Below are 12,761 nucleotides of genomic sequence, written 5' to 3' on the forward strand. Positions count from 1 at the left end.
TGGGGGGGCGAGGCGGAAGCAATCAAGTAACTTCTTAGTATTACTATGAAAAGTAGTTTCACATAAAGGACCTCTGAAAAGGGTCTTGGGGATCCTCAACCATCCACAGATCACACTTCAAGAACTGCTGCCCTAAACCCAGACCCAGAAGGCACAAATGCAATTAAAGAATTTCCAAATACAGATCTGAGACTCCAGGGCAATTCCAACATTCTAAGCATATATCCCAAATTTCTCAAAAGAAAAAGGATCTGAGAGTGGTGAGGCATGCCTGTAATACCATCAATTTGGGAGACAGAAGGATCACAACTCTCTTAAGTCTCAGCAACTTGAGAGATTTTGCCTCAAAATATTAAAAAAAAAAAAGAATTCTGGATGTAGCTCAGTGGTAAAGTGCCCTGGGTTCAATTTCTGATGGTGGGGGGGAGGGGGATTTAGGTCTAGAAGGTATCCTAAGGTTACCTAGTCCAATATCCCATATCCCATTTCGCACACTGGGGAAACCAAGTTTTCGAGAGAAAAATAACCTGAACAAAATTACACAGCTGGTTTGTGACTGAGAGAGCTACACAGTATTCTACTCTATACTAATCTGAACAACCAACTAGAATGCACACAACGTTTAAACCAAATCACACCAAGGCCAAACAAGACATACTAGCTGCAAAATTATATTCTGTAATGCTTGACAACACTAGATGTCAAAACATATAAAACTATTTCAAGGAAAAACTACAAATATAATTGGTATAACAAAAATGAAATCTTAACTTCAAAAACTACAAACTTTCAAAGAACAATGTGGAAGTTACTCAGATGTCTACTTACAAATAAACCTAGGGATACATAACCTTTACTAAAAGCTATATACTAATAAATACCTGAAATAAAAAAAAAAATCCCCATATATAACTACATTTTTTATGGAAGGACATCATTTAAAACTCACCTGCAGGACTGTCAGCATTCTCTCCTGGATGTAGCTGTATACCAGTAGAATCTATAGAGTTTACTGTTACTGTCTGTAGATTTGGCAACTGACCAGTGCTTAGACTAACTGGAGTTGAAGTCAAGGCTCCACCTGCTGCAACTTGACCAAGTGTGAGTGTCTGGACAGGCGTCAAAGTTATTTGTTGGGCAGCAGTATTCTGTATTTGCAAATTCTGCAAGTTCTGGACCCCTTGTACTTGAAATGTTTGCCAAGTTATCTGTCCAGAAGGGGTCACTGTCTGTGCCTGAATTAAAAAGGTTCCAGGATTCAGCTGCAACTGAAGATTTTGCAAAGCCTGCTGTGATATATTCTGACCACTGGCTTGCACACCATGGATTGTCTGTGGTGTAATACCTTGCACAATTTGGGCTTGACTGGTTGGCTGCTGAGAATCTTGAAGTTGTAGATGTTGTACAACAGGCTGTGCTGTAGAAACCTGAATATTCTGAGCCTGTGTCTCTTCGGAAACAGGCGACTGGATATAATTTCCCTGAAGATCTGAAGAATGGACTTGCCCACTAGAAGTAGTCAAGCTATTTGTGTTCTGTTGTAATATACCTGTACTATCTATTGTAACAGGCAACTGTGATGAAGATGATGTTGGCACAAATAAATCTGTATCAGTATTAGTTTCATTAATATCAGGAGAAACCCGCTCACCAGTCCTTTCTGAATTGTCTGAACTATCCATAGCTTGTCCTGTGTTTATCAAATGTCCATCGGCATTAATGCCTGCAGTCATTGTCTGAGAACTGCCCGAGAGTCCCAAAGAATCTAGATCAACACTATTGATTGGTACAAAGGTAATATTTCCTGGCAGACCAAGAGGCACATTAGCAACTACCTGGGTTTGGCCAGGAAAAGATGAACCACCAATTGCAACTCCCTGAACCTGGACTTGACCAGTCTGTGGTATGAGATTCTGGATATTAGCAGGAGGTGTTCCAGAGGCAAGTAAGGTTTGATTAGAGCCAGGAATGATCTGAATTTGACTGCTTTCTTGATTTATACCCCCATTATCTGAAGAGCCTGTGAAACCAATCTGAACCTGCTGACCATCTGTTGACTGAATCTGTGGTATTACTTGATATTGAACATTGGGCACTGTACCATTTGATGAATCTGATCCTGGTGCAACTGAAAATATTTGTTGATTCTGCAAATTTTGAAGGGGAAGGACATACTGCCCACTTGAAGTAGCAGCACTTGGAATCTGTACTAGATTACCAGCTTCATCTTTTATAGTTGTAGGTGTGGCTGACAAAACCTCCCATCGGTTTGGTGCTCCTCCTAACTGTGCAGAAGCCAAATCACCTGTCTGGATGAAGAAAACAAAAATGTTGTGATATATTTTGTGGTATGTTTAAACCAGTTCTAAAAAAAAAAAAAAAAACTTGTGAACTAGTAAAAATTGTACTACCTAAGAGTGAAAATCCCCTTAATAACACAACAGAACTCAAATACAAAAGCAATACTACAAACTACAATAATGATCCTTCCAGCTTTGCAAAGAAAGGTCATTCTATTTAATGATGACCTGATTCTTTTTTTCTTTTGTTTTTTGGAAATGGAGTCTTGCTATGTTGCCCCAGGCAGGTCTTGAACTCATGCATCAAATGATCTACTCCGATTATCTTTCAGTTACTCATTATAATCTCTAATGTTGTACAGTTTTTTTTTTAAATAAGTGGAGGTGGCTAGAATAGATTATGAACAGTTTAAACCAAACACGCCAACTACTTAAGAGCTAAGTTCACAACCCACTAAAAAGTATGCAATCCACTAAAAATGTCAATAAATCAGGTGTACTACAATTGAAAACAAAAAAGAAAGTGCAGTGTTATCAAGTTATCTGAGTTAGAAAAATATGATTTATGTATTATTGCTATAAACCTTAAGTCAATTAAGGCTATTCTTTTGTGAAATGTATTAAGGTACTTCAGAATAAACTCATGATTAGTGGAATTTCATAAGCATAACATCAAGTTCTTCACTTTTATCATGAACTACTAAAAAAAGAAAAAGAAAAAAACCATGAAACCTTATAAAAACTTCATGAGGAAAGGTTATTATTGCTCTGTGACTACATAGTAAAATAGCCCCATCTGAAAAGTTTTTTTAGAATCCAAAAGCTGGAGACTTGATTTAGTTTTACTATTCTAAGATTCTAGTAGAATGCCCGGCATAAATTTTTGTATGCTGTAACTGGCAAGAATCTCAGGTATCACCCCTATAGTTTACAAATTAGGCAACGCTGGGAAAATGTCAATGAGGAAAGCAGAAAGCAAAAGGAAAAGGAAAAGGAAGAAAAAAAAACCTCACAGGCATCAGGCCATCTGTAATCGCAGTGACCCCAGAGGCAAATGCAGAGGGATTGCAAGTTCAAGGACAGACTCAGTAAGCTAGTGAGACCCTGTCTCAAAATTTTAAAAAATCTTGCATGCCAATGTCAAAAGAGTAGATTTTGTTTAAGGAAATGGTAACAATAATATCTAACATTTAAGCTTTTCTTTATATGTAAGTATTATAACAGGGCTTGTAAGACTAACTCATTTACTTTTTTGGGGGGGGGGGGTAGTACCAGGAATTGAACCTAGGGGCACTTAACCACTGAGCCACATCCCCATTCTTGTCTTACATTTTACTTTGAGACAGGGTCTCACTAAATTGCTTACAGGCCTAGCTAAATTACTGAGGTCGGCTTTGAACTCAAGATCCTCCAGCCTCAGCCTCCCAAGTCACTGGGATTACAGGTGTGTGCCACTGCACCTGCCCAGTTAAAACAACTATATTTCGACACAATTTACCATCATTCCTATTTTACAGGATCAGAAAATTGACGGACAAAGTCACATAGTTAACAAGTGACCAATAAAGGATTTAAAACTAGGCTAAGATTAACTCCAGAACTCAGGTTCTTAAACACTATGCCATACTTGCACCCCACTAAGATGAGGAGTAAAGTCACTGGGAATAGACCCTATATGATTTACCATCAAAATCAAGCCATCTCTATTTCACTTACTTACAAACCCATCTATGATTTTCTGTAACTCCACATGTCATTAGATGAGAACACAAAAGCATTATCTAGCCTAGCACTGTCAACCTACGACACACAACTGGGCTTCAAGGGATTTCTGAATCCTATAAAACAGCATATCAACTTTTTGAAAAAGCATAATTTGGGGAAGGGGAAGATAATCTAAGGTTTCATCAAATTCCCAAAGGGGTTCCATAAAAAAAGGTTAAGACAAATACTGTTCTCCTAACTTAGAAATTCCAAGAAGTTTAATGCAAATAATAAACCAAAAGATCTAAAATCTTTCAAGGAAACTCCTTATTTTTTTGTAGTTATTTATCTATAAAGGATGAACCATAGTTGAATGACTCAATTCAAACATTTGAACATACCTGCCAAGATGAATAAGAATGAATGAGTAAACAATACAATCTCTATTTTTAAACAGTTCACACTAACCTTCCAAACAGACTAACACAATGTAGAAAGTGGCATATGCTAGCCACATGATTGAAATATTATGTGGGAACAGAAGATTGGGAGGAAGATTTCATAGGCAAGATATATGAAGTATTAAAATATATAAGATTTCACTGTTGTTAGAAGTAGAGACATTAAGAAAGGTATAGAAACAAAATTACAGACAAAAAGAACAATATGCTGATTGAGTTTGAAGTTCAAAACAGGATCTAGAAAGGCTCCTGTTTTTAGACAAAAGTAATGGAGAACAAGACTAGACATTTTTATCAAGGCTTGTAAAAGGCCTGTAGATCCTACTAAATTGTTTGGACTTTATCCTGCAGATAGTGAATGAAAGCTATAAATGCTTAATAAGCAAGTGAATGGTGCAATCACATCTGTATTTGATAAAGATAAACTAAGGTCCCCTCGAAGGAGACTGAAAGAAAAGTAGAGGAGACTAAAGGCAGAGACACTGGAACCAGTACCAATCTACAGGCCTGAACTAAAATAGTGATCTGTCTTTGAAATACATACTTATTAAACTATACAGTTAAACTTAATAATTTTAAATTTGAAAATGAAGCACCAGACATCAAAGTCCCATGTCATTCACCTTCAACTGGTATCAAAACTGTAAGTTTAATTCAGCTTTCCTAACATTACAGTAACAACTTATGTTTCACTTCAGCCTTTTGACATTTTAAGTAAACTAAGGCTATTTAAAGTCTGTATACTAAAAAACAGGTCTAAAATCCAATCTTTATCTTAAGATTACTGTTCATCTGGACAATCAACTGTGAGTTATTTCTAGCCCGTGTTAAATTTACGAATATTTTTAACAAAAATACACTATCTCATACATAAATTAATTTTATAATACTGATATTCCAACCATTTTCCTTTCTTTAAAAAAATGTCAAGTTTACGGCACCCTAGTTTTGTTTTGTTTGTTTTTAGAGAAAGTCAGATACTCAACCACCAATGAACAGCTTTCTCGTCAAGAAATTTCTTGAAAATAAATATAACCACTCAAATGACAAGTCTGAGTAAATATGTCCAAGTTACCCTCTCCAGAAGCTAAATAAAAATAAACTGTAGTACTTTTTCCCCAGCAAAACAGGTCATTAAATGAAAGGGAAATCTCTAAGACAAAATGAGGCATTATGACCTTCTGTGAATAATCCCAAGGTGAAAGGCATATATAAAAAAGATCTCTGAAGCTCAAAGATGGTGGGGAGCAACAAATAGCTTAAGCACAAATATCAAGAAAACAAAACAATTATTTTATGTGACAGATTCACAGTTTTTTAAATCTGCTGTGTAACAGATTTTTTAAACAGAATGGGGGGGAAAAAACCTCACCAAATCCAACTCTGATTATTTCAACTACAACTATGCTTAGAGGAAGGAAGAATATTGCATGTTCACAATGGGCAAAAATAGTATCTTGCAGGGAGGGTCACAAAAATCAAAACGAAAACGTTAAACTTTATGAACTTTATACCACATTGGAATCCCAAGTTTTCGTAGTTACTAAGATTAAAAGAACAGATTTTAAAAAGCATCCATTAGATAGCTAGCACAACTGCTGGCATAAATTAAGATTAATATATAATTTACTGAATGAATAATTACTGGTATTTTACTTTAAAAAGCATTTGCAAAGAAAATGACAGAAATGGAATGATAAAAATGAATCAAAAAAACTGACTATCAGAACCTTCTAAAAACACTAAAAGTCAATTTTACACCTATTTCCATAATTCCACAATGAATAAATCACAAATGTTTCAAAATTAAAGTTTTCTAAGTCTACTCATTTGCAAAAGAAATTTCATCAGCAAAATTTCTCCCACTGAAAAAGATAAAAGTAAAATAAATAACAAATAGAAAGGGATAAATTAGAAAGTCATCTGACACCAAAAACATAAAAATATTTGATATTATAGACTATTGGAAGCACTACAGAATCAAGGCAAGAGAGACAAAAACACAACCCTGGGGGAGGTGGTGGCACACATCTGTGATTGCAGATACTCTGAAGGCTGAAGCAGGAGGATTGAAAATTCAAGGTCAACCTCAGCAATTCAGCTAGACTCTCAAAATTTTAAAAAACGGGGCTAGGGATGTGTTTCAGCGGTAGTGCACTTGCCTAGCTTGCACAGGTCCTGCATTTGATCCTCAGCACCACAAAAATGAATGAATGAATGAATAATGAAATGGATTAGGGATGTAGCTCAGAGATAAAACACTACTGGGTTCAAACCCCAGTATTTAAAAAACAAACACACATAACCAAGACAAGAATTAGGATTGGACAGTAGAATGATACAAACAGTATTACCCTATGTATACGTATGATTACATGAACCTACACCATGTACAACCACAGAAATGTAAAGTTGTACCCCATTTGTGTACAATGAATCAAAATTTAAATTTAAAAAAAAAAAGGATTAGTATTGGTTCAGGTATAAGACAAGATAACCCCCTATATGAACTTACAAACTATAAGAAAAATCCAATGTTTTTCTTAGTCTAATATTTTTTTTGGACAATTAACAAAATATCATCATTTGGCCATGAAAGTTGGTATTATTGTAAAAAGTTGTAACTGAAGATATTCTAAGTGTTCCTCTACATAAACACATAATCGCAAAATGAAGAAGACCCCAACCTACAGCAGCCTTGTGGGGGCGGTGGGGGGGCTATCAGGCAGAGGACAGTACCAGCAGTGATGTTACCATAGCAAATTCAAATTCATTACAAAGGTATTCTAGGATGCAACTGTGCATAAAAATGAAAGGGAAGGGATTGAGAGAAAAGAAAAAAAAGGGTGAAACTTCTTAGAAGATACCTATGGAACAGGAAAAAGAAAAAATTCATACCACTTACTGCATAGCATTTTGAAAGGATAATTAACTTCTCCGTCCCCACAGATGGCTATATAAAAAGCCTAAAATAGGCAAGGAAGGAGTATAACTGAAAACAAGAACAAGTGTGAAGCTTAAGTGGAATCAAACTAAGAACCATTCTTAAGCAAACACTCAGATTTCTCAAGACCTTCAAGGAACATTAATAGAACTCAAACAGATTTCAATGACACTGTAGGGCTTAACATAATGGAGTAATGACCTTTTCTTAAAATAAGGTACTATTCATTTTTTTCAGTTCACCAACATTTATGTGCTAAACTAAAGAATACTAAATTTACAACTTAAACCAAGATCAGGCAATGTGGGGCTGGGGAGATAGCTCAGTCAGTAGAGTGCTTGCCTTGTAAGCATAAGGCCCTGGGTTGGATCCCCAGCACCCAACAAAACAAAACAAAACAAAACAAACAAACAAACAAAAAAAGATCAGGCAATGACTTGTAGTATTTACCTGTTCAGTTTATTTCACTACAGTACTAATGAAATAAGCACTATAAATAATCTATAAGTTCACACAAAAGCAATTTGTACAAGTTGATACTTGCATAAAGATATACTTTTTTTTATTTCCAGGTTTATTACTAAAATAAACCACAACATTTTTAGTAATACAGTATGAAAGGCTTGCTTCCATCTTTGGGAATCCATGCTTTGGGACATTATATATAGGTGAGAATGCTTTTGTGACAGTGACCAGAGTACTATACTAAGGGCAACAAAACACCCTTGTCTGGGATCCTCTTCTGTAACAAATTCCAAATTCACATCTTTAAAGCAAACCTTTCCTCCAGCTAGCTGATTGCCTTTCAAGGCCCTTTGAAATCTTGAAATATCAAGCTAAACTGGCATGACATTTAACTTTATGTGTATATTTCCACTGGGTTTTAAACACAATACTACATGAAATGTAGTTATTACCGGATGGATCCTGGAGCAGAAAATGGACATTTATGGAAAAACTGACAAAATCCAAATAAATTCTGTAATTACTTTAAATAATTAATATACCAATGTTAATTTCCTAGTCTTGACAAATATGCCACGATTCTAACATTAGGGGAAGTTGGGTGAAGGGTACGAGGTAATTTTCAGTTCTCTATTTTCAACTTTCCTGTAAATCTAAAATTATTCCATAAATTTTTAAAAACACAACTATAAAATAGTGCTGACTTCTCATGATTCCCAACAACTTAATTAACTAAAATGAGGTTATTATCTAAATCCATTTTTTTTTCATTGTTGTTTTTTGGTTATGGGGATTAAACTGGGGGGGGGGGGGGAACACACCTAACCACTAAGCCCCATCCCCAGTCCTTTTATTTTGAGACAGGATCTCATTAAGTTGCTCAGAGACAACTAAATTGCTCAAAGACTCACTAAATTGCTGAGGCTGGGCTTTCAACTTCGATCTTCCTGCCTCAGCCTTCCCGAGCCAATGGGATTACAGGCCTGTGTTCATTTTTAAGTGGGGAAAAAAAATGCCCATGAACTAGAAAAAATAATTTTAATTTTTGCTAAGGCAAGCATCTAAGCCAGTCTTACCAACTTCACTTAAAGTGAAAAATTTTATGTAGAGATGCTAAACATACCCCAACAATGTATGTTCTAAGGGTTTGCTGGTAAAACTATATTTTCATTTTATTATGATTGCCAAATTATGAGGTGTCTGATTGATACATCTCCTATTTCTAATTCTAGTTCATGTTCGGTTGGGAAATGTGTTGTCAGTGATTATGTGATAATTCAGAGAAAGATCTAAAGAGACATGAAAACAGGAAGCAATCCTATTGCCATAGTTGGAGACATTATTCTAATCCGAGGCTTGAGACTAACACATAACATTTTCACCAGTAACTTCCTTCTTCACTTTACCCTTCCCCCATATATAAGCTGATATCTAAAACTGGCAAATTTGGAGAAAAATTTCAGTCTACTTGGAAAAAGTAGAAGAAATCTATTTTTCAATTTTATTTGTCCAGTGGTTCATTAACAGTTCATGTGTTTTGGCATTTTCAGTGTATAAAAATATACTTCATAAAAATGGTTTACCAATCCATAGATTTGTTTAAATAACAATGTTTTTCACAATTTTATGCTTTTACACTTTTATCTACTTACAAAAGCACACCTAAAACATTAAAACTATTCACATCCCCCATAGCACAATTTGAAGCATTAAAATTTCAAACTATTTACCAACAGTATAACTTAGCAAAGCATTAGCTTAAACTTGTAATGCCTACATACTACATATTCACTATACCAAATATCAAACTTCTCTGTCTACTGTGACCATTCAAAACATCACTACACGGGCCAGCATGGTTGCAATGCCTGTATGCCAAAAGAGAAGCTTAGGCAGGAGGATCCCAAGTTCGAGGTCAGCCTCAGAAACCTATCAAGGCCCTCTCTCAAAATTTAAAAAAAATAATAATAATTTGTAGCTCAGTGGTAAAGGGGCCCCGGGTTCAATCTCCAGTACCCCCCCACCAAAAGCCACCACCACAAATCAATTCCTATAGTCCAAAAAAAATTAAGAGAAGGGTTTCAATTATAAACAAACATATCTACAGATTAAACTAAAGCAACAGCAACGATCCAAACAAATATAAAATTCGTAATTAATACTCTACAATCTGTTACTAACTAACTTTGTCTTAAGCATTCATCTTTACACTGCCAGTTCCTCCCCACTGCCCAGACACTGTAAAAACCCTTCCAAAAGTAACCCACCACATCCTATCGGATTACAGTCATAATGAAAAAAGTTTTGCCAACCAATTCTACTGTACGATATGCATTAACGTGCATGTAAATAAAATTCCTCACCTGTACTTGTTTCTAACACTGATATTCATATTCAATTTCAAAAGCTGAAGTGCTACGTAAATAACTGCTAATTTCAACGGCTGCTAAATAGACTTTTACCAGGCTTAGGAAAAATTAATACAACTTTGTAGTAGTCTGCAAAAAGTAAAATTCAACCATTTTGAAAGGTCACTAAAAGAAGCACTCAGTGTTCATTCCTGCATACAAAGAGTTCAAATTAAACCTTTACGACTTAAGTCAGTAAGATCTAGTAACTTCCAGCAGAAAATGCCCCAGACTCAAAAATTCTAGAAACTAAACACACTGCCTCTCTAGCTGATACTATCTATGGCCGATAGGCTGTGCTTGAAAATGTAGTGTTCAGCGAAGGAGTTTTCAGCACAGATATGAATTGCTCAAACATCCATTTTGGAGTCCCCTACCCCCGCCCTCTCAGACTTCATTTTGTAGAGAATTTTGAGCGAGGTGCCACAGTGACAATCTCAAGAAAGCCTGTGCTGACTTGAGATCAAAACAGGGATGCATAGAGCAGGAAAGAAACCCTGACTCGGCGACCTGCGCGTGTCGCGGCCGCGCGGGCGCTGAGAAGGCCTTTGGGGCCGGCGCGCCGCAGGCCCGGGATGGCGGGCGCAGGGCCGCGGCGGGGGCGGGCCGCGCACGCGGGACTTACCGCTCCGGTGGCGGCGGCTGGGGCCCCGGCTGCGGCGGCCGCCTCCTCCTCGTCGTCGCCCGGCGATGGCGGCCCTATCTTGCTGCAGGTAGCGGCCAGCAGAGCGAGCGGTGACGGCTGAGTGTCCTACCCCCGATGGGCGGGTTCAGAGAGGGAGACAGGGGAGGGGGTGGCGGTTAGGGCCGGGCCGCCGCTCGCACAGGAAGTGCGGCTCGGTCCCCGCCGGCAGCGCCCGGGCGAGCCAGCCCGCGCTCTCCTCCTCCTCCTCGGCTCTCCTCCCGCTCGCACGCACACCGGCCCCGTCCGCGGCAGGCCGACGGCGGGCTGCGCGCCGGGCCTCCACCTTCCGCCCGGAACCCACCCCGGGAGGGCGCGCACACACACACGCACAAAAAGGCGGCGGGCGGGGGAGCGCGGGCGGGGTCGGAGCGTTGGCGCCTCGGGCGGGCAGCTCCCGGGGCGGGGGAGGGGAGGGGAGAGGAGGGAGGGGAGCGGCGAGGGGAGGAGAAAGCGGCGCGAGGGGGGAGCCGGGCCGGGGCTCAGCCGCTCCTCACCTGGGCCGCCGCCGCCGCCGCCGCCCACCGCGCCCGTTTCCGTGCTGCTGCTGCTGCTGCAGATACTCGCCGTGGCCGCCGCCGCCGCTGCCGCCGCTGTCCACGTCCAAGGCAGCCATTTCCTCTTGTTTCACGGGCTTTTCGGGAGCTGCAGGCACAGCGCGGGGGGGTGGGGGTGGGGAGGAAGGCGGGTGGAGGAGAGGGAGGGGGGCCCGCGGGCCGCGGCGAAATTACTCCGAGCCCCGACCGAGGCCCCTTCCCCTCCCCCACCCGCCCCCCCGGCGGCGGCGGCGCGGCGGCTCCCTCCTCCCCTCCTGCTGCTGCCCCCGCCCGCCGCGGCTGTAACCCTCCTCCTCCTCTTTCCCTCCTCCTCCTCCTCCCCGCGCTGCCCCTGCCCCCTCTCCTCTCCTCTCCTCCCCTTTCCCTTCGCGCCGCTCGCTCTCACTCGCGCTCGCTCCTCTCGCACCGTCAGTCACTCACACACGCCCGCCCGCACCCGCACACAGGGGGATGCGCTCCCGGCGGACCGGGCCGCCTGCCCCGGGGTCCGGCGGGGAGACGGCGTTGCTGGGGCTAGAGGGCTGGACGGTGGCTGGCGGGGAAGGGAAGAAGGCAGAGGGGAGTGCGGCTTTCTGCCTCTCACAGACACTCGGTCGCACACTCGGGGCCGGGAGCCGGCGGCGGCGGCCCCGAGCTGGCTGTGGTCGGCGGCAGCGGCGGCGGCAGCAAGGGTTGCTCTCTCTCTCTCGGCTTTACGTACCGGTCATAGTGTGTTTAGGGCACCTCAGGCGGGGCTCCCCGCCGCCTTACACATGGTGAGGAGCGAAGGCGGCGGCGGCGGGAGAGGATGCGGGAAGCGGCGGCGGACACGGCCGGAGCGGTCCGGGGATTTTTTTTTCCTATTTTGATTGACTGTGCGGGAAACACAAAAGGTGGAGCCTCCAGCCCAAAAGGGGGGAAGAGGGTGACAGCCCGCCCGGAAGTCCCGCCCCTCTTCTCCGCGCTCATTCGCCGCCACGCTTTCCGTCGGCTGTGCTCATTGGTCCGGGTGCCTGTCCGTCGCTTGGCCTGGCGGCGCGCTTCCTGTTTGCCCCCCGGGTGGAAGGGGAGAGACAATGAGCGGCCGTGGCGGCGTAGGTTCCCGAGAGCGGCTACGGCTCGCCGGTTATCCCGCTGTGCCCGCCTCGCTTGCCGGCTGCCGATGCCAGCCCCACGGCGCAGGCCTCTTCCACCTCGCTGACGCTCGGAGCAGGCCCAGCCAAACTGTAGGGGCGCTGAGCTGGGGAGGAAATCCGTCCCC

General features: G+C 41.6%; 1 protein-coding gene across 1 annotated transcript in view; it reads right to left on the minus strand.

The window, feature by feature from the left end:
• Positions 1–12,213, minus strand: part of SP3 (Sp3 transcription factor) — a gene marked incomplete at its 5' end in the record, with an annotated part of 46,307 nt that extends 34,094 nt beyond the window's left edge. Inside the window, 6 exon segments of the mRNA XM_079135071.1 lie at positions 950–2,309; positions 10,908–11,033; positions 11,462–11,485; positions 11,488–11,609; positions 11,942–11,996; positions 11,998–12,213. Of these exon segments, the coding sequence (XP_078991197.1) occupies positions 950–2,309; positions 10,908–11,033; positions 11,462–11,485; positions 11,488–11,609; positions 11,942–11,996; positions 11,998–12,213 (1,903 nt within the window).
• Between the last annotated feature and the right edge of the window lie 548 nt (positions 12,214–12,761).

Source organism: Sciurus vulgaris (genome assembly GCF_902686455.1).
Source record: "Sciurus vulgaris genome assembly, chromosome: 3".
In the NCBI taxonomy this organism is placed as follows: domain Eukaryota; kingdom Metazoa; phylum Chordata; class Mammalia; order Rodentia; family Sciuridae; genus Sciurus; species Sciurus vulgaris.